This window comes from Hyperoodon ampullatus (assembly GCF_949752795.1).
Source record: "Hyperoodon ampullatus genome assembly, chromosome: 6".
Classification (NCBI taxonomy): domain Eukaryota; kingdom Metazoa; phylum Chordata; class Mammalia; order Artiodactyla; family Ziphiidae; genus Hyperoodon; species Hyperoodon ampullatus.
This window is the reverse complement of record NC_136919.1, coordinates 5,940,235-5,961,602: the sequence shown is the minus strand read 5'-3', so window position 1 is coordinate 5,961,602 and position 21,368 is coordinate 5,940,235. Positions and strand designations below refer to the sequence as shown.

Sequence of the window (21,368 nt, the reverse complement as noted above, 5' to 3'; positions counted from 1 at the left end):
ACCACTGCGCCACCAGGGAAGCCCCCTGATGTATTATTTGCACCCATTAGCCTAGGAAAATAACTTAATTGTCAAATCAAAAGGGTTTCATAGTTTTTCAAAATTCTTTTAGGGAATATATGACCCAGAGTGGTTCTTGACCCTGGCTGTATGTGAAAACCACCTGATTAGCGCTTTTTTTTTTTAATTTTATTTTTTATTTTTATTTTTGGCTGCGTTGGGTCTTCATGGCTATGTGTGGGCTTTCTCTGGTTGCAGCAAGCAGGGGCTACTCTTCGTTGCGGTGTGCAGGCTTCTTATTGCAGTGGCTTCTCTTGTTGTGAAGCACGGGCTCTAGAGCGCAGGCTCAGTAGTTGTGGCACACTGGTTTAGTTGCTCCGCGGCATGTGGGATCTTCTGGACCAGGGCTCGAACCTGTGTCCACTGCATTGGCAGGCGGATTCTTAACCACTGCGCCACCAGGGAAGCCCCCTGATGAGCTTTTTGCAAAACTAAATATGCACTTACCATTCAGGCCACAGTTACACTCCTGGGCATTTATCCCCAAGAAAAGAAAACTTGTGTTGACACAAAAACTTGCCCACACATCTTCATAGCAGGTTTATTCATAATAGCCCCAAACTGAAGCCGGATGTCCTTCAACAGGTGACTGGTTAACAACCTGGTACCTCCATGGTCTCCATGGAATACCAGTCAGCAATATAAAGGAACAGACTGTTGATACCTGCAGCCACCTGGATGGATCTCTAGGAAATTACGCTGAGTGAAAAAAGCCAACCCCAAAAGGTTACATACTGTATGATCCCACTTATATGACATTTTTGGAACAGAAAATAGATTAGCGATCACCAGGGTTTAGAGGTGGAGTGGTGGGAGGGCCCGTACAGAATAAGAAGAGGCTGGAAGGAGCCCTGGAGCCTGAACTCCTTATTGTAGAGGTGTCTAGAGAAGTGGTTTGAGCAAGAGCGGGTACCTGATAAGTGGCAGAGGAAGACTTGAACCTGGGTCCCTGTCTCATGTGCTGTAATAGGGAGTGCTTGAGAATGGAGACTCCAGAGTCTGAGTTTGGGGTTTGAATCCCAGCTCTGCGTGGTATTAGCTGTGTGGCCTTGGGCAGCTTGCTTCACTTCTCTAAGTCTGTTTCCTCGCCTGTAAAATGGAGATAATATTTACCTCATGAAATTATCATCAGGATTGTAAGAAATTATTTTCACATTTTTAAAATACTACTCACAGTGTAAGAAATACTCATATCTCCATCAGAACTAGTTACTACACACATACTAAAATCACATGTGTAATTGAAATTATAACTTTATGAAATACATACCCTTAATATACATGGTCCCTTCTGTTTTCTATTTCATTTTTTAATAAAGCTGGTCATGACCCCCTAAATTGACTTCATAACCGCTGGATGAAATGAAAATAAGGCATAGTGCTGTAAATAAGTATCATACCCTTTATTTTTCCTCTTAATTTTTCTCCCGAGACCCTTGGGTGGGCACTGGAACTGGGGAGGGGTGCGGGTGGGGTCCTAACACCTCTGCTCTCCTGGAGACCAGAGTAGGTTGCTGCTCATCCCAGAGCCGTCTGCTTTCCCCATGAGATTCTCACCTTGAAGGCAAAGATGACCTCTTTCACCATTTCACGCCCAGGACCCAGCACAGTGCCCAACGCCTGAAAGGCGTGACGGTTCAGAGGTCACGTGGGCACGGGCACTCGCTCACCTGTGCCCTTTTCTGAGGGCTTGGGTGTGATCGCGCCTCCATCGGTCAAATGGGATGGGTAGTAACAGCATCTGCCTCGCAGGGCTCTTGTAGGACTCAGTGGGTTCGTGCAGGTGAGGCACCTACAGGAGCGCCCTTTGAAGCTACTGGTGGTCTTTTTCCACTCACAGAGCATGTCAGCTGCAAGTGAAAGTGACATTATTGAGATAAACTTGGATTTACTCTCACCTTTAAAAAAAATAATTGGCCAAATTAGTTACAGATTATGTGTCTAGGGACTTGCAGCTGAACTTAGCGTGTCGTGTGTTGTGACTCTGGGATGGGGGTTGCTGCCTTAGAACACAGGAAGCCTTCCTATTGTCCTTAGCAGAAAAGCTTTTTTAAAATGCCTTGGAAACTGCAGACGTCCCTGCAGCTAACTGCAAGTCTCACTGCCCTTAACTGGGGCTCGGAAAGGCATCGGTCAGAGTCGAGGAGACTGGAATCCAAGCACGGGCGCAGGAGGGTTGTGTTCAGAGGCTGAAGAGGAAGGTTTGGTTTATTGCTTTGTTCTGCTGGTCACGGGTCACATAAGAACCGCCGGCGCTTCCTCTCCGGACCTGCCTGCTCAACCTGCTGCAGGTCTGCTGCTCTGTGCGGGAGGCCGGCCTGTTGTCTGCGCTGTGACGAGGGATGACGGGTGCTTTGGTCCCTTGCGCTTTTCTGAAGGGGAGTGGGAGGGGTAACCGTTAAGATGGTTGTGTATTATAAAGCTGGGTGTGTCCCCCAGCGATACCTTGATAGCATTTGTTTGGGGGGAAGAAAATGGAGACGTTTTTCCTCCTCACTAATGGGGAAAAAAAATGTGTCCAGTGCCTTATTTTTTTTCAAAGATCATGATTGAAGCTGGCAGAGGGTTACTCTTCAGAAAGGATTTCTCATATTGTAGCGTGAATATTGTCTCTAGGAAGCTCACCTTCCCATCGCCCGGGCGGCCTCCCATTACATAGCGCGCAGGATACGTGAGAACCACACCTGTGCGCGCTTGCGCCGAGGGGAGCTTCAGAGGCAGGCTGAGCCGTGGTCGACCAGCAGGTGCCATTAACAGGAAATAGGACTGATTTTATTCAGCACTTTTCCTTTTTTACAGTAAAATGACGGTAGTTACCATAAATTGAGCTTGATAGGCGTTCCCATGTGCCTCCCTCTCCTGACCCCTTTTCATCCTGAAGGCGCAGAGAAGGCCCCCTATTCGTGGAGTCGGACGTTAGCGGTTTGCTGTATGAGTGCCCAGTGCCCCTTATCTAACTGCTGGTTTTCATTTTTAGGCATCAAATGGGAATGTTTCCGAAGGGAATGAAACTTTAAATGGCGTTGCAGCCTCAGGCTACAGCATTTGCATGGAGGAGGGAGGCGATTTGTCCTGCTTAAGAGTCCACCAGCTCAAAGAGTTGGATCTGGATTTGAATTTGATTTCATTCTTCAGTGCTGTGGCTCTCAGCAGTCTGTCTATTTGTGGGATGGTGGTGTGTGCACTTTTATTTTCGATCTCTGTAGGCGCCTCCACTTGGCAGCAAAGCAGTTGGCTGTCAGAAATGATACGGTGTGCATGACACCCGTCACACGTACTTTGCCAACAAAAAGGAATTTCCTTTTTCTGATGAGCACAAAATTTCAAATGGCTTTTGACCACTTGCCCTCTGACTGTTCTTGTGAATCTCATGAAGTCCTTTATGGTAGTGTAGCCCTTTACTGTGTTTCTGCGGCTTTTCTGGCTGAAATATCAGAAAATCATCAGCCCTTTGACACCTCTTACCAAATAGCACAGGAGACCAGGAGCCAAGGTCCGGCCACGTTGCCGCGTTTGGGAACTGGGCACCTCTCCTCTGTGTTTGCATCATTTCAGGACATTTTAGTTCCTCTGTCTTGCCTGGATCCTTTACCCCTAAGAGAAGAATTCTGACAGTAAGCAGGGAAGCTGAGCTTGACCCTTAAATAGGAACAGGGGGCCAGCCATACTCAGCAACACTCTGTCGTGGACCTTCTGCTTCAGTGTGTTGTTTTCATACCCACTGCCTTCGGTGTGGGCGTTCCCCTCTCACAACGTCCACTTTTCACGTGGAATGGGAATCATGAACACTGCCTATCCCAGGTGAGGGCGTTTGTCATATTCAAACTGGAAATGCAAAAAGAAAATTTTAAGATGCAATAAAAAAACAATTCTGTTATCCCTGAGATAAGCAGGTTAATAGTATATAATGTCAGTATTTTGGCTGTAGACCATTATGTTGCTGTTGATCCGGGAGAAATATGGTATTGACTCAATGGCTTCTTGTACTTTTTGCTAGCGTGTTTCTCCGTGCTTTTTATTCTTCTTCTAAAACATCATGATCTGGTTTCTTTTCCTTTGTCGTTTTATGACCAGCTCCTCCCCAGTCAGAGAATGACAGGGTTAAGTTCAAGCAGAGAGGAGAGCTATATTGGAGGCCTAGATTTCGGATGTCAAAGCATTCCAGTCTTTGTTCTGAGGTTGATGTAATTGATCCTTCCCCACTTATCGCATATCTGTCCTTCTTATAACTTTCCCCAGAGACATATTTTTGAATGCTCGTGTTAGCATATTATAAGATTCATTCAATTCTTTGTAAGACAGTTAGGATTTATACTTTTTTGTTGTCTGCTGACCGTGTTTTCTGGGCTGCATTTTCCAAAAGGGAAACACCACAGAATCATTTTTTGCTGATGGCTGGTGGAGACACTCATCAATAGCTGAAAGAGGAGAAACGAACAAAAAGCGTAGGTGAAATGTTGTGGGGCTATGATTGCAGAGTTGGTTTTCATCATTAGAGCCTGTTGGGCACCGTTGTCTCTGTGAAATGGGCTTGAAAGGCGGTTGCTCACTCTTAGTGTCCACTGTATACAGACGGCGGTGGTGGCTCAGCGAGAGGCCCGGGGAGGGAGGAGATGCTTGTGCTCTGGAGAGGGTAGGGAGAGTGGAGGGGGTGCCCCATGGCATGGCCGGCGGGAACATATGTGCACTTTCTTAGTGACTGCAGCTGCCACGGAGCAGTCTTTAACAATGCTTCCGAGCTAGGCGGTTAAATCTTCTCATTTGTTTTAAAAAGAGAAAGAAGGGACCCTCGCCATCTTTACATTGAGTTTGGATCCCAAGCGGGAGGGAGGTAGGAAGAGAGAGGGATTTAGGCAAGCAGGATTTTCTCCCAGGCCTCTCAGCATGTGGACACACAGATCAATTTCTTATCCTGCGTTCAGCTGGACACTGGGTTAGAGACTGTGTTGATCACGACGTCCCCTCCTGTTTCATATCATATAACACATTCATTTCAGCCACTGAGCCTAAATTACTGTTTGCTTTCTTTCTGCCTTTCTTTTTTTTCCCCCCTGAAATGGTAAGAACTCATGTAAGGATGAAGTTAGTTTATCCGTGCTAATGCTTTGATTTTTCTTTTCTCTTTCTCTTTGCCACAGTAGGTAACCAGTTAGGGGCCTTGGTACATCAAAGGTAAGCAGTGGGTTATGTTTTATTATTTATTGATCATTTCTAATTGTTTATTGATCCACCATCTGTACTAGAGTGTTAGAAAGTCAGAGGTTGAGAGTGTGAAAAAACATGGGCTCGATTTCCATAAGACTCAACTTTTTTTGTAGTCCTTTCCAAGACAGTGTAAGCTGAAGGGATAAACTAATACAAGGTATTAAAAAGCAGCCGTTATCTTCTGTAAACTTAGAAGACTTCTGGGATGTTGGCACTGCTCTTGCTGCCCACATACGTTGAATTTAAAAGTAGAGAATGTGAGGATTGTCCTCCTGGTTGGCTGGTTTTCCCAGTATTTGTTTTATGGACCCTAACCTCTTCGCTTGAGGAAAGCTGTGCTGAAGATGTGTGACTTGCTGGGCTTTCACAAGATGGAGCTTTTGTTGCTCCAGTAATCACGGTCTGGGAGGTGGGAGCCCGGGTCCCCCCACTGTAGGGAGAGGCCTCGCCACAGAACCTTGGATGGCTGCCCGGTTGACTCCTTTCCTTAGTTTCCCCTCACAGAGTTCCCTTAAACACTGAGGATTTAGAGAGAGACAGAGACCTCTGGGCTTTAAAAAGACCAGTCTGTAAGATGGAGTATTTGTGGTCACAGTGTTGTCCTTCAGAAAAGGATAAAATATACAGGAAACCGCCAGGAAGGCTTCTCTTCCCTAAGGGATGAAATTTTATGCTGTGTATTTGTTACTGTAACATGTTATCCTTAACCTTCACCAGCAATGATACAGTTATGTCCTCTTGTGTTCTATGCAAATGTTTAGGAGTTTCTAGAAATCACCAGGCATCAGATAACCAAAAGATCTATTCTGGGGTTTTTTAGTTATTGTTTCTTTGTTTGCTTTGTTTTTTAATGAATTGAAATGAGGTTGTGTCAGTATCAAATGTAACTTTCCTATAAAGCCATAGTTAATCAGGATTTTACTTTCCAAAATGTTTATACTTTATGTGTTAGACCAGTTTCAGCCTTGCATTTAGAATAGAGCTTTGTCTTCCAGGAAGCCCAAAGCAGTTTATCCTAATACGTTTTTTCCTCAAAGAGAGTCTGCTAAAATTGTTCCTGCGGGCTGAGGAACTGCCTGAGCTTTGAGTTGTGCTGGTGTTGAACCCCTTCTAGTAAATTCCCCAGTACTGTTTCCTGAGAGTAGACAGCTTGTGCTGCGTGTGAGCAGCAGCCTGGTGGCTACACATACAGGAGCACTGTTACCCTTCACCACCATCAGGGAACATCCCAACAGGGACCCCCCGTCTATTGTACGACCTACTGTGAGGCCAGCCGAGCCTTGGCATTAACAGCCACACTCTTACTGATCAGGAAGCCGGGAATTGCCTGATTTCGGTGTGAATTTGGATATCCCAAGAGGTAGAGATAATCCCTGTGCATATGTAATCTGAGGATGTAAACACAAGAAGTCTGTTTGCTCGCATCAGAATGATACAGTGGCAGTGCTATTTATGATATTGCATTTCTTCTAAGTGCTGCACTTTCCCTGAAAACATGCACTTTATTCATTCCTTTCCATGATGGGTAAAATTCCAGCTGTGTGAGAGATGTTTAAAAATGCTTACTTTTTTTTTTTTTTAACTATTTGCATTTAGCTTCCTCCTAAGGTAAATGTTTAGATTTAATTGCTTTCTGGGGTGTTGGACAAATTGGATATTGTCCACAATATACAGCAAATTTGAAGATTTGTTTGAAAGAGCCAGTGCAATCGTTGTTTTTTTTTTTTTTTTTTTAAAAAACAACACATAGTGGACGGGGTAGCATTTAACAGAAGTACGTTGCCAAGTAAGCAAGGTAATTATTCTGTACTGGTCAGCACTGATTAGGCCTCGGTTGGATACCGGTTCCATTTGGGACGTCTCACACTAAAAGGCAGATAAATTAGAGGGAGGCCAGAAAGCAATAAAAAGATTGGGAAGCAAGGAATATTGAAGAGTAGTTGTCCCTCTTCATCTAGGGAGACTTGAATAGAAGTCTAAAACACTCCCCACTCCCCAGAGGATCTTCAAGTGTTCAGCAACGCTGAGGGTAGCTGTAGGAAGAAAAAGCAGTTGTTAGTGCAGTTGATGGTTTAATGAAAAAAATAGAGGTTTCCTCCTCTGACACAAGGAAAGGGGAGGCTTGGATCTCTTCAAGGAGTGATGGACCAAAGGGTTCATTAGATGACAGTCCTTGTGGATGGTTGTGGACTTGTTAGCCAAATTGGCATGATTTCTTTTAAGCCTTTATCTTCTAACATTGCCAATATGGGAAATTCGGGGAACCTAAAATGACTGCAGAATTCTTTATTCTGTGTATTTTTCCAAAATGTTCTTTGTTTTTAGGGCAGTAATAACAGAAGAATTCAAAGTGCCTGATAAAATGGTTGGATTTAGTAAGTATCCACATTATCTACTTTTTCCCTCATTTCTGTCCCTTATTTTCATTTTAATCTCTTGGTGTGAGTGTCACCCGTGGTAGAATGCTCTGCACATCGTGTTCTCTAGAGCCCCGGAACCAGGCTGAGGGGGAGACCGGAAGGTTGGGCCCTGGGTCCCCCCACCCCCGCCCCCACTTCAGCTAGAGAACCCCGTGTCGTCGGCTGTGTTTCACATGCAATTCCTGTGGGCTCGCTGAGGCCGACCTGATGTGTTGTGCTGTGAGCCAAGCGTGAATGTTTGCTGAATTGATTGTCACACGTGTGTGGTTAAATATGGAATGAAGGGGGCGTGGTCTCACCCTGTTTTAATTTGTTTCAGTTATCGGCCGGGGAGGTGAGCAGATTTCACGGATTCAAGCAGAGTCTGGTTGCAAAATTCAGATTGCCTCGGGTAAGGGCTACTTTTTTTTTTCATAGATCTCAGTTTGGTAGAAATCAGTCCTTTTTTTACAGAGTTTTTCATATTTAGTACCTTTGCTTGTTGCTTAGAAGTTTAGGGGCTTGGGTAAGTATATGTGATTGCTGTTTTCCTTGCACTTTTGGAGCTGACCTCCCAGTTGAGAACCAGAAAAACCAGAGCAGAAGTGGGCCCAGAGGTGATGCCGCCCGTCTGGCCTCTGGGGAGACCCTCTGCAGCTCTGGGCCCAGTGTGGCCCCTCCCAAACACCTGCTGGTCTAGGACCTCTGTTTTCTGCACCAGAATGTTATGCCAGACATAGTGGGGCGTGGACGAGTCCTGGGGCTCTGGGCTCACGCCTGGGGACTGCCCGCCAGCTCCCCTGAATTAGACCGTCCTGCCCTTTGTGGAAAGAGGCCAGCTGAAGGTTCTGGCTAAATTAGCACATGTTAAACACAGCTCAGGACCTTTCCCAGCCTGGTGCATTTTGACCATGTGATACGGAGAGAGACAAACTGAGGAAGGAGAGTTTTTACTTTTCGTTTATATAAGTTTCATCATCTGAGTCTGACCTCTTTCCACAGCAGAGGATGGGATTTGGAGGACATTCGACCACAGAAACGTTTGTCATTGTAAAAGATACTTAGTACAGTGTCTTGAAGGCAGTCACTGCTGTTAGCTATTTCTCTTTAATTTTTTTTGAATATGAGTTTTCAGAGGCAATTGTTTTTAGGAACAAAATAAAGCGTCGTGTGTGGTGTTGGAAAGTAAGATTTTTTTGCTCTCTTGTCAAATGACCTGGAACCAGTTCCACATGGATGTCACTGTTCTCTTGAAGTGTTCATGCAATTACTGGTCATAACTCTGATGTGCATGCCATTAAATTCCTTACGAGTGTGCCTCAGAGCTGCAAACAGATAACCATTAAACTACACTGCAAATGGACAAACTGAGGAACAGCGGGTTAAGTGACTCTGGCACTTACTAGCGTGCAAGCGGGTCAGATGTGAAGCTGAGGCTGGTAATCAGGACCAACTCAGAGACCTCTGCTGCGTCCTCCCAGCTTCCCGTGCAGGCCTTGTTTTCATTTGGAGAATCTAGGGTGGAGCTACCAGCTTGATATTCTCTCCACAAGTGGAAGCAAGCTGTCTTTTTCTGGGAGCCGGGCCTTCTGTGGGGCTGGTGTAGGAACCAGCCCAGAGAGACAGTCTGTACACAGAGGCGAAGGTGCACGGTTGCCTGATGCCCACCAACACACCTCATCTTCTTGATTCTTCTTATAGAGAGTTCTGGGATTCCAGAGAGGCCCTGTGTACTTACCGGAACCCCAGAAAGTATTGAGTAAGTTTATTTTATTTACTTTTTCCTTTCACTCTTCTTCCTCCTTCCCCAGATGGGGAGAAATGGAAGGGCAGAACCGTTACTGAGCACTGTCCATCTGTGCGGCAATCTGGCCACGAAAGCAGGTGCTCCCTTAGAGAAGGATCTGGGAGGTTGCCACGCCAGGGGAGTTGTTCTGTTACCTTAAACACATAAGGTATCACCTTTTTTTCAAACCCCACAGAATTTCTCACAGCTGTCATAACATCTGCTTCATAAACCAGGTCCTCGAGAGTGTACTTTCACCCTGTCTGAATGCCCTCATTAACTCGCTTCTTCCGTGTTAATATCTCCTTTACCTGAGCAGGTCTGGATCAGTAAGCCTCTCACTTTGTGAAGCATTGAGAATCCTGGCATCAGGTCTTTTGCCTGGGGCTCATCCCGTTGCCCTTCTGATGTTTGTGAACCAAATGAATCTACTCTTTGTGGCCATCGCTCCACTCAGAGGGCCATATGGACCGGCCAGAGGGTGTTTGGACTTTTGGGGCCCTTACTGCAGCCTTAAGACGAGCATTGCTCTCCTGGTACACGCATGCTTGGAGCCTTGTACCAGATGCAGGCCTCGTAAATCCAAGAAGCCCCTGGGGAAAGGGGAGGTACTAACTTAGAGTCTGCTCTCCTTCCTCTTTCAGTCTACCGAGTAGCGTTGCATTTGGGGACAGGGGTGCTGAGATTATGTCTGGCTCAGTAGGTAGGGCTGTTTTATTGTTTCCATTTCTCAGGGAGTCTAGATGAGTTTAAATTTTCTTGTTCTGCTGTAACATTGCAAGCAGTGAACCAGAATAAATATCACTGGCGGGTGTGCATTATAGGGCAAGCAGGATGCTTTTGCTGGAGTCAAGGCACTTTTCTTCCAACACAGGTTAATCTGGTACACAAGCAAAATATTAAAAAGCTGCCGTAACTGAGAAGATACACAAAGGCTCAAGACTGCAGAAGGCAACATCTATTTCCTGCCATTCGCTTCTTTCTTCCTGCTCTTCTAAACATTCCTGCTTCCTCTTCTACCCAAGCAGTGGAGGCAATGGGATTACAACTTCAGGAGGAAACAGTTTTTCTTCAGTGCGCAGCACAGCCAGCCTGTTGAGTAGCTGAATTTTTCCCCGTTAAAAGAACCACAAAATAGATTGTACGTGGTGATTTAAAGAATAAATACTGCAAATAACAGCCAGGGGAAATTCTGGTGCAGAAAAGGAAATTGGCCCAACAGATGACCTTGGTAGGCTGGGTTGTTCTATTTCAGCATTGCCATTTCCCTCCCCAGTCTCCAGGTAAATCAGCATAAAATCCCATGTGAAATGCAGCCTCTTGACAATCTGACATGAAAAGCACAAAGCAGGTGTATATGACTGTGCAGCTGCACCAGGGCCCTGCCTCCTTTTTTTCCCACCCCTTGAAATCATACTGGTGATTTGTAGCCATAGCTTAGAAGTCATCGAGCAGTCTGGTTGGTTATGGAGAAGAAATTTGGAGTTTGAGAATTCAAATGATGATTACTAACCCTTGCTTTCTCTCTTCCCGTCTTTCTCATTGCTTTCTCTCCTGCCCTTATTTAACAAATATCGGTTGAGCGTATGCTCTGTGAGAGGGGTTATGCTGGATCGGGGAGCGGCAAGAGATGCAGAGGGGTCAAAGGTAGACAGCTGCCACCAGAGCAGCTGACATTTGAATCGGAGACAGGCGTGTCTGTGGTGTGCACGCGAGACACAAGTGCAAGCAGAGGGCAGACATGGAGGGGCTGTGTTGGAACGTGGCTGTTGTGGTGTGCGTTGCTTTTAAATTCCAGCCCAGTAGCGTGGCGGATGGCAGAGACCTCCTGGGTTGTGAGGGCAGGAGCTGGAGCTGGATGGAGGGCTGCCTTGACTCCTTCGCGTGTTCCCCCGGTGCTGTCTCCCCTTCCTGGGCGCCTAGAGCATTCATTTAATGCTGGCTCTCTTGTGGTTCTTTTCCCTCCCAAAGACAAGCCAAACGGCTCCTGGGACAGATTGTGGACCGCTGTCGGAATGGACCTGGCTTTCATAATGACATAGACGGCAACAGCACGATCCAGGAGATTCTCATCCCTGCGTCTAAAGTGGGGCTGGTCATCGGCAAGGGAGGGGAGACAATAAAGCAGTTGCAGGTGCGTGACCCTTGGCAGAGCAGCGCTCGACAGCCCTCCGCCTCCTCCGTCTTCCCGGGTTGGGAGGTTCTGTCCGAGCTGGGCTGGCTGTGCACCACGGTGCAGAGCTCCCCTCGAAACCTCTGCCCGAGTGCCTCTGCGGTTCTGAACATTTTCTGTGGCCAGGCTTGATGCCAGCTGTGATGCCAAGGCCTGGGGCCCCCGTGAACTGGCAGCATCCACTGTGGCGATGAAGCCCTGTTAGGACTCTCAGATAAAAATCCTGTGTCCAGAGCCAGGGGCCCTGAGCCAGGAGCACTCTTGCTCATTAGTTGTGAGATCAGAGTTATGTTCATGTACTTTTCTAAGGCTCAGGGTCCTCGTCTATAAGAGCAGGGAGGTGCCGGCCTTGCTGTTGTAACGAGCTGAAATAATACCCGTTATTTTGATTTACATGAGACCCTTAGTGCAGAGCCCACCGCTGAGTAAAGGCTCCGTGCACATTTGCTGCTCTGAGCTCCAGACTCCCTCGCGTGAGACACGGGCCAAACGTGTTGTTGAATTTAATACCCCCAGCACGTTTTGGGGCTGCATCCTGTAACCAAGTGCAGGTTTCCATGGCTAAACCTAACATCACACTCCACGAGAGGTGGGCTGGAAGTTCGCTCACGGGAGTTCAGGTTGGTTTTGCTGCCAGATTTAGTCGGAGCAAACTCTTCTTTCCGAGCTCTGGGCTTTCAAGGTTGCGGCCTGCCTGTGTGCTCTCGTACAGCCCAGTCCTCGGATGTGGAAGGCATTCTACTGTGGACTCCTAAGAGTTCAGACTTTGGAATCCCGGAATCCAAATTTCGGTGCTGCGCTCATCGGCTCTGGAGCCTTCGGGAGCTTACTCAGAGCTCTCCTCTGTGAGGTAGGGAAGTGGTGGCTCTTCCCTCCCACTGCTGTGCGTGAGCTCTGACCACGTGACGTTACATAGACTGTCAAGCTCAGTGCTTAGTATTTTGTAGAAGTAGCTCATTCATACTTAGATATTCCAGGGACCGGAAAGGGAGGAGAGTTTTGGGAAACGGTTTTCTCTGTCAGGCTGGGATGCCCTCAAGCACGGCGTGTACATCAGCATTCTCGGAGGCCAGCCTCACGGGCCGGATCAGAGAGCAGTGCCTTTGGTAGTGGGGCATGTCTTACTGCGGACACGACCCGACCCGTGCAGCTTGTGCCATCCTGCGTGCCTCTTCCTGACAATGAGGGCTGTACCGGTGTGTGTACCCTCACAGGAGCGGACAGGTGTGAAGATGGTCATGATCCAGGACGGCCCATTGCCCACGGGAGCAGACAAGCCTCTTCGCATCACTGGAGACCCATTTAAAGTACAGGTAGGAGAGAAACCATGGATCAGGCAGGTCCTGGGTGTGGCAGTATCACTTGGTAGTACTTATGGAGCTTTTATGTCATTAGAGAAATTATAAAACTGGATGTTCCTTGAGCTGTTTTCGCAAACCAAGTTTGGTGATGCAAAGAACGGGGCTGTGCTGCCCAGTACCAGAGCTGCTGGCCACGTGGCTGTTGGAATTCGTTCAGATTAAATAAAAAGTGACTTCCTCTTTTATACCGGCTGTGTTTCAGCACTCAGAGTGCTCAGAGCCACATGTGGATGGTGGCTGCCGTCAGGGCAGCCCATGTACAGAACTTGTCCATAAACGCAGAAGGTTTTACTGGCTGGCACAGCTCTGATCGGATGCAGGTTTCGATGTTGAGCTGCGGTCAGCTCAGATGCAGGCTCCCTCTGGCTTTTATTTGTTTGTTCTCTCAACCCGTTTCTACAAGATCACTGGCTGAGGTGGGAGGTGACCGAAGGTGACAAGGCACGTGTGTGCCCTCGTAGCAAGCATCGTGTGTGCCCTAGAGGACAGCCGCAGGTGCTGAAAGCAGGGGCTTAGGTCTAAATCACCCAGGTGCTCCATCTTCCAGCACCTGGGCTATTAGCAGGAATGTGTGTGTGCTGTGGGTGTGGGCGTGTGTCCGTCCCCGTGAGACACGAACGCTCTTTTTTCTGCCCGCTGCAGCCTGCCTGACCTTCGCTGCATTTAGAGTAGCTCCAGAGCGACACACCTTGGTGAGCCAGCCCATCAGCGACAGCTGTCCCTCTGCAGGGGCTGTGGGGCTTTGATCCAGCAGAGGTTACCAGTCTCTGGCAAAAGAATTCCCATAGTTCTTAAGCTGTCATTCAGCTGAACTCAAATGATATCACTGGTAGTTTTTTTTGATCAGGGTTTCTATATGTAAAGTAATGATTTTAAAACAGGTTTGAGGGCTGGTGATAACAATGGCTGCTTTGCTTAGGTTCCCGTCAGCAATGCAGCCCTTCACTATCTGCTGCCCCGTCAGGTCCCCTTTAGATGTGAACAGGTGGGCGTTAATAAAAAAAACAGACTGCACCTAATCTTGCTCACTCGGCTCATGCAGTCCAGCCTGGGACTCCTGTGCTGTGCGTCGTAGAGCTCTTTGCACGGAGGGGAGAGCCGGCTGGACCCAGAAAGCCTGCCTCCCAGAAGCCCTCCACTCTTGCCTGCTCCAGTGGAACATTTGGCTTTATCTTTTGTAGAAAAAATACCTGGGCAAAGAGCTTATTTCATTGATGTTTCATGAATTTGCAGGAAAATTACTATAAAGAAAGGTTTTCAGTATTTTTTTTTATTTTAAAACTGTGTATTCCATATTTTTTATTATGAAGAAGCTGTCTGCTGTATTTAGGGTATATTGTTCTTTGGGTTTCTTTTTTTTTTCCCCCTCTTCCCAACTTTTTATTTTGAAAAACTTCAAATATATAGAAGAGTTGAAAAGATAGTGTAGCAAACATCTGAATACCCTCAACCTGCTTACTGTTTTGTTTGTGTTTATGTTTTATTTTTTGCTTTACCATTTGTAAGTAAATGTCAGATACTGTGACTTTTTACCTCCAGATCCTGCAGTATGTATCTCCTAAGAATAAAACTTGCTTCTATAAAACCAGGCCTAAGAAAGTAACGGTAATCCCATAACATCATATTATAGTCAGTCCATGTTCCGATTTCTCCAGATGTCGTGAGATGTTGTGTTTTGGGTTTTCTTGCTTTCGTTTGGTTTGATTTTTCCAGAACTGGAACTCAGTTTCAGTTCTCACATGACCTTGAGTTGTGCACGGTTGCTCCTTAGCACGGCTCCTGCGGGGCCAGTGCTGGCATGGGAGGGATGGACTGACTCAAGTGCATTCTTGGGGGTGAGGACACTGAGTGCACCTTAGAGACAGTCAGGTGTGAGGGATGGTCTTGCCAGTTGGTGAGATGTTCGAGCTCTGAGTGCCAGAAGGTATTTTCGGGCTCCCAGGCTGGCCTTTTCCCTTTTCCTCCCTGGAGCTCCTCTGCCATGGGATGCATTGTTAATGTCTTCCTTCCCATGGAAACTGCCCACTGTCAGAGCTCTCAGACCCCACTAGAAAGAAACGGCACGTCAGAAATACGGTGGAGCGACCATCGTCAAGTTCTGACCCAGCACCAATGTGCTGACCCAGCTGTGGCTTAGAAGACTGTGAACCCTTATCTGTGTGGACATTTTGGACAGTGTAAAGAAAACGTCATTTAAGATGTGATGTACATGATATACTCAGTAGCAGCCTGCCCGTGTCCCATGTAACAGTGATAACATAGTGAGTTCTCCCACCGCTGAGCACCTCCTGAGGCTTTAAGCCCAATTTAAGAGAGTTTGATCTTTCATCTGGTGTCGTGTCTTTTTTCAGGATTTTGTTTTCCTTAATACCTTTTATGTGTGTTTATGCAGCAAGCAAGAGAAATGGTGTTAGAGATCATCCGAGAAAAAGACCAAGCTGATTTTCGAGGTGTACGCGGTGATTTCAGCTCCCGGATGGGAGGAGGCAGTATAGAGGTAAGCTTGAGTTACAGGTTAGCAGGTAGGTTTAAGGTTGTAGGGCACGCTTCCGTTAGCTCTTTAACCTCGAGCAAGTTACTTAACTCTTACCTCACCTGCAGAACCCTCCGAGTGCGCTCGCTTCCCGGGGTGGGTGTGAGGAGGGAGTGGGGCGCCAGCTGCATGCACTTCAGGGGATGGGGCCGTTCCCCCTGCCCGGGGGGTGTGCTTCAGAGCGTACCCCACTGCCCAGGTGAAGACCGAAGTCCGGGTTTTCGTGGTGATCTATGTTGTGATAGTACCAAAATCCTAAGCCTGTTTTACTGATGAGGTGGAATGGGATCGAAACGTATCCTTGATGTCCGCTACAGCATGGGTGGACCTTGCAAACGTTACGCTTGGTACAATAAGCCAGGTACAGAAGGATGAACATTGTTATGATTCCACTTACATGAGGCACCTAGAATAGGCAAACTCAGAGAGACGGAAAGTCACGTAGAGGTTAGCAGGGGCTGGAGAAGGAAGCACTGTGGTTTCACAGGAGTTCTTATTGGGGATGATGAAAAGCTTTGGGCTGTGGACATCTGTGGTGGTTACGCAACATTGTGAGTGTGTTTAATGCCACTGAAGTGTGTATCTACAAATGGTTAAAATGATGAATACTATGTTATATATATTTTACTACAATAAAAGAGTGAAGGAAAAGAAAAACATTTTATAGGACCATAGTATAATCAGTGTGTATGGTACATTTATGTTTATTTCATAGAATTTGGAAGATAAATTTTTAATCTTAAAATTTTTTTTAAATCTTTCATCTATGAGGTTTATTCTTACTTTACTTCATCTTTATAACTATTTTTGATCAGACCTATTGGATGCATTTAATGGACAGGAATGCAGTCATCAACCACAGTATTTTTCCTAAGAGGAAAAAAAAATGCTTTATTGTATCATTTCCAGAAATGCACTGTGATAAAAATCATTGTATGCGCGCGCACGCACGCACACACACACACACCAGGTTTGCAGAAAAACTCTGATGTTTTGTTTCTCTGTGCTTAGGTGTCTGTGCCTAGGTTTGCAGTTGGGATTGTAATAGGAAGAAATGGGGAAATGATCAAAAAGATCCAGAATGATGCCGGTGTGAGAATTCAGTTCAAACCAGGTAGGTTTTGATGGTTCTCAAAAGTCCTCAGCATTATGAAGAATTAAAGAACACCTCACAAAACAAGGACTTTGTCATTAGCCCACTGTGTGTTCTTTGCTCTCCCTCACCCTCTCTCTCTTTTGCAACATTCTGTTACCAAATTTCCAATTTAGGTTTGTCCTCTGGTCCCTCATTTCTTTCTGTGGATTTGCTGGCCGGGTCACCCTTCTTGTGCCAGGACACTCTAGCCCAGGGGTGTCCAGTCTTTTTTTCCTTGGACTAGTAAAAATTGGGGGGAATCAACATAGCATTTCCAGTTTTTAATTTTGCCAAGTAAAGACTTAAAAAAAAAAGAATAACTGTTATTTTGATTTCATAAAATTAAAGACAACTTAAAACCATTTAAAAAAATCGTAAAATCAAGGACCGTTCTTTAAATTTTATAAATTTACCTTTATGAGCAAAACCATCTACAGTGTCTTTATTTCCCTCATTTCTCTGAAGATGGGAAGACATCATGATGGACTACTTCTGGGAAAATACTGCTGTCGCTCAGCTCTGTTTTCCGTGGCACTTTTTTTTTTAAGTTTAATTTAGTTTCTATAGTGATATCTTTTTTAAATGGCTGTAATTGCATAAGAAATGAGTATTGACGTGGATCATGCAGAAAGATGTAGCCGTACACGCTTCCCTATCCAAAAGATTCCCTGATATGGTGATGTTCTTATTACCCCTTTGGCACTGGTAGGAACATTGATTGCAAATCAGATTGACGTTTGTTTCCTTCTGAAGTTGGGCTTTTCCTAATCCCATCTCTCACCTTGTTCCACAGATGATGGTATTAGTCCAGAGAGAGCTGCACAGGTCATGGGCCCCCCAGAGCGATGCCAGCATGCAGCACATGTCATCAACGAGCTTATTCTTACAGCCCAGGTGGGTCTGGCTCTCTGGAGCTTCAATATCTCACCGGCAGGAGCAGCAAGTGCCACCTGGGGCTCTCGGGGCAGCACCCTGGAGCAGTCACCCCCTCTCAAGTCACGGTTTTGGAAACCAGTACTCTTGTCAGTTACCTCCCTCCAGGATTATAGCCATGGGCTTCTCTACATCTGTCTCTTTCCCGCTTTCATTTTTGTTTTTGTTTTCCTGCTAGCTTATTACTCTTCTGCCTTTATTGTCTCAGAATCTAGATTTTTTTTTACAAAGTTCCTGACTGTTTAAACTGTGGGATGTAACAGTGCAGATTGCCAGGTTTCAAACAGTTCAGTGTACCTAGTATAAAACTACAGGTGAAGTCTAATCTCGGCTTTAGAAGGCACTTCATGATCTACCAAAATCCTAACGCTGTCTTCATGCACTTGATTCCATGCACGTCTTTCTCTGAAATGTGAGCGGGCTTGTGTGATGCTGTTAGGATACACCTGCCCCCGTTGTAAATTGCTCTGAAGAACTACTGTAGCTAGTGGCAGATTGGCACATCATGTCCCCCAGGTTTGTAGGAAAAGTCTGAGAATAATAGGAGCTGAAGAAAGAAGCCAGAGATTAGAAATCACCATCCCAGCTCTGCCATTTTTCGTGTGACCTTCAGCGAGCCTTTGAACTCCTCTTGGCGTAGTTTTTTCAGCAGCAAACCAAGGGGTTTGTACCAGGTGATGCACCCCACATGATCCCCTAAGTCATCTGGGGGCACCTGCTGAGGTTACAGGGTTATAGACCCCACCACCTGCCCCAGATCTCCTGAATCAGAGTATCCAAGAGGGTGGCTTGGATCTCACCCACAGCGCCAGGCAGTTCTTAGGATGAGACAAGTTCAGAGAAGTGTCACTAATTCATCTCTGACATCCTTTTTAGTAGTAAGAACTGATGATGATCCCAGGACTGCAAAGGCTGTGAGATGATGAGGGGACAGCTTGTCTTTGAGAATCTGTGGCGTACCCAGAAAGTTGGCCACGTGTTTGTGTTCTGACATAAATCCCTGAAATCACCTTGTTTACTTGTCGTTTGTCGCTCGTGAAAGCAGAGTGCAGCAGAAAGCACTCCAGTGAGCTCGGCTTTGTGCTGGTTTCGGTTCTGGGTAGACATTCAGTTCACCCTTCACCGACAGGAGCGGGCTGTGCCGGACGCCTGCCCAGCTTCTCCCTTCCGTGAAGGGGCTCTCAGCTTGGCCGGGTTCGCCCTCAACCTTTCCAAGATTTTAAATGTTGCTGCTCCAAAGTGACTCAAAGGACGAAGGCTGGAATGAGGTGTGTCGCCCTCGAGTGAAAGGAGTTTTCCTCACTTAGGTGTTGGATGTGGGTTTCACTCTCTGGTGGGGAAACTGAGAATAAGTCGGGAGACTTCTCCAGCCCCGGACCATGGGCGGATGGGCCTGGCTTGTTCCTCCCTGTCTTGGGGAGCGAGACAACCAGTTTTTCTTTAAAACCCTTTTATTCTTTTTGCTGGTGAACTGCAGGGTATTCTGACTCTTAGAGCGGTGTCTGAATTGTTCTCTGTAGCAATTTTGTCGGGGGAGGGTCAGAAGTCATCCTTGCTACTCATGTGTCACTTTCAAAAGCTCGTAGCTCTTCAGCATCTAATATCTGGTTTCTGGTAGGCCCAGCATTGAGAAGAAAACCAGCTCCTGATGCCTGTAGATTAAGGCCCAGTAATTAAAACTCTAGGGATAAGGGCATTGGGCTTCAGACTTAGGAATTTATATCTGACTGCCTGTTTTAGTTGTGTGTGTTTGTGCTGTTTATGTAACCACATGATTTATCCGCACGCATCTTCTTGAATGCGTCTGTGATGTGTGTTAATTCTACTTGTAAAGACCACTTCAGAATCTGAAATGTGGGAAGGTGCTCAGGTTCTAATGTGTGGCGTTGATTACATCCTGTCACTTAACCTCCTCCCCGGAGATGAAAAATAGTGCTGGTGGCAGTGACAGAAATGTCACCTGAGCTTTGCTTCCTTCCCAGGAAAGAGATGGCTTCGGAGGCCTGGCGGTAGCCAGAGGAAGAGGCCGTGGCCGCGGGGACTGGAGCGTGGGAACCCCTGGTGGCATCCAGGAGATAACCTACACAGTGCCAGCAGATAAGTGCGGCCTCGTCATAGGCAAAGGTAAGAGGCGGTTGCTGGAGGTCGGCGTTCCCCTTCCGGGTGTTTGACCTGAGAGCAGACAGGCCACGTCCAATACCTTTGAAGCACAAAGTTCCTTCTGTTTGCTGCAGTTGACTGAGGGGCCAGGTCCGAGGCATCAGCTGCCTTCTGCAGGAACCGTCCTCTGCATGGGCCTTCTCATGAATGGGGCAAAGCCATTACTTCATTACAGCATGTAAACAGATGGTCAGGAAGACCCGCTGCCTATGGAAGCAGCTCAGGTTGTTGAAGAGGCACCCTGAAACATTTCAGAGCGGCCTTTGACTGTCTGTCGATCGTCGGATTGGTGATTAACTCACCTCCGGGGAGCTTAGAGGAACCGTTAAGATAATTTCCTCAAGCGAGTGCGTCACTTTTTTCCTTACTGGATTTAGGTATTTGTTCTCTGTTGACACAGCGTGTGAAAGTGGTTTTTATCTTTTCAACATATTTACCATGAGTATCAGGCACCCTGTGGAGGGAAATAAAAATTGATCTGTTAGTTGTTTCTAGGCATTTTAGAGGACGTTAGGTAGAAACCCTCATTACTGGCTGATGTGGCTCCTTCCTGTCCTTCAGCGAAGAGCGAGGGAGAGAGCAGGCCGGTTTCTAGGCCGTTGTTGCTGGCTCACCTGGGCTGGCCTTGACCAAGAAAGGCTGCTGAGAGCAGGCCTGGGGCTCCCGGAGCAGTGGGCCCGGCTTCTCTGCTCTCTAAGCAAAGCCCTTGACCTGGCGGGAAGCTCATGATCAGCATTGGGTTTTGTATTTGCCTATTTATTCCCTTTGTATGTGTTTGACAACATATGGAAGAAATAAATACAGTTTTCTCCCTAGAGTTTCCCCAGTTTCTGTGATCACCAGACATCTCTTAGCTATTGGAGGGGTGCTAGCATCCCGTGGAACCTGCCTTGGGAACGTCTTCACCAGCAGAAAGCTGAGGCTGCCGTGGCGCGTCCTCACGAGCTGGCACAGGGCTGGAATCCCTCCTGTCCCCCTCATTCACCTCCCAGAATCGGCACTGGGTCCCACTCCTGGACAGTGTGCGTTCTATGCTCTTTTAACACGTTTATCTCCTGTATCTGTGTTGTCTCTTGGGTGGTTAACCTCTCAGAGGTGGTAGGAACGACCTAGGTCTGTTTTAATTTTCTGGCAGGGTGTACGTGCTGGGAGGTGTTTAATGGACATTGTTGGCTGCCCAAATGCTGTGATAAGTCACACGTGCTGCCCAGACCATCAGCTGGCCTGCTGCCGTGAGGTTAAATCCAGCTGATACCTGGAGTTCAGGAATCAGATCTAGGTTTTTCTGTGCTTTTTGAGAACCGTTTTGTCAACGAGGTTTTCACGGGAAGTGTCTTCTCTAGACCTGGCAGAGCCTTGCTGTCGTCACTGTGACGGTTCCTCCTAGTCAGTGAAACCTCGGGGCTCACAGGACAGTCGCTCATAGTTTGTCCTCCACAGAGTCATCCTGAGCGATCCCCAGAGGGAAGAGACAGCAGAACGTAGCAGTAACCGATGCTTCGTCCTGGTGCTCCGGTAGCAGCCTTGGGAAGCCAGGCTAAGTTTCGCGTAGGCAGGAGCAGGGGTCTTCCTGTAACTCCCCGCCCCGGGGCTGGGTATGGGGTCTTCCTGTTTCTTGGGAAA

At 46.9% G+C, this 21,368-nt stretch overlaps 1 protein-coding gene across 1 annotated transcript in view; it reads left to right on the top strand.

The window, feature by feature from the left end:
* The window catches only part of FUBP3 (far upstream element binding protein 3), a gene marked incomplete at its 5' end in the record, with an annotated part of 48,691 nt that overhangs the window by 17,412 nt on the left and 9,911 nt on the right, over window positions 1-21,368 (top strand). The window contains 10 exons of the mRNA XM_079707068.1: window positions 5,199-5,232; window positions 7,591-7,640; window positions 8,005-8,076; window positions 9,366-9,423; window positions 11,422-11,584; window positions 12,838-12,936; window positions 15,377-15,481; window positions 16,529-16,631; window positions 17,446-17,546; window positions 19,568-19,709. Coding sequence (XP_079563194.1) covers window positions 5,199-5,232; window positions 7,591-7,640; window positions 8,005-8,076; window positions 9,366-9,423; window positions 11,422-11,584; window positions 12,838-12,936; window positions 15,377-15,481; window positions 16,529-16,631; window positions 17,446-17,546; window positions 19,568-19,709 — 927 coding nt within the window. The remainder of the gene's footprint in view (window positions 1-5,198; window positions 5,233-7,590; window positions 7,641-8,004; window positions 8,077-9,365; window positions 9,424-11,421; window positions 11,585-12,837; window positions 12,937-15,376; window positions 15,482-16,528; window positions 16,632-17,445; window positions 17,547-19,567; window positions 19,710-21,368) is intronic.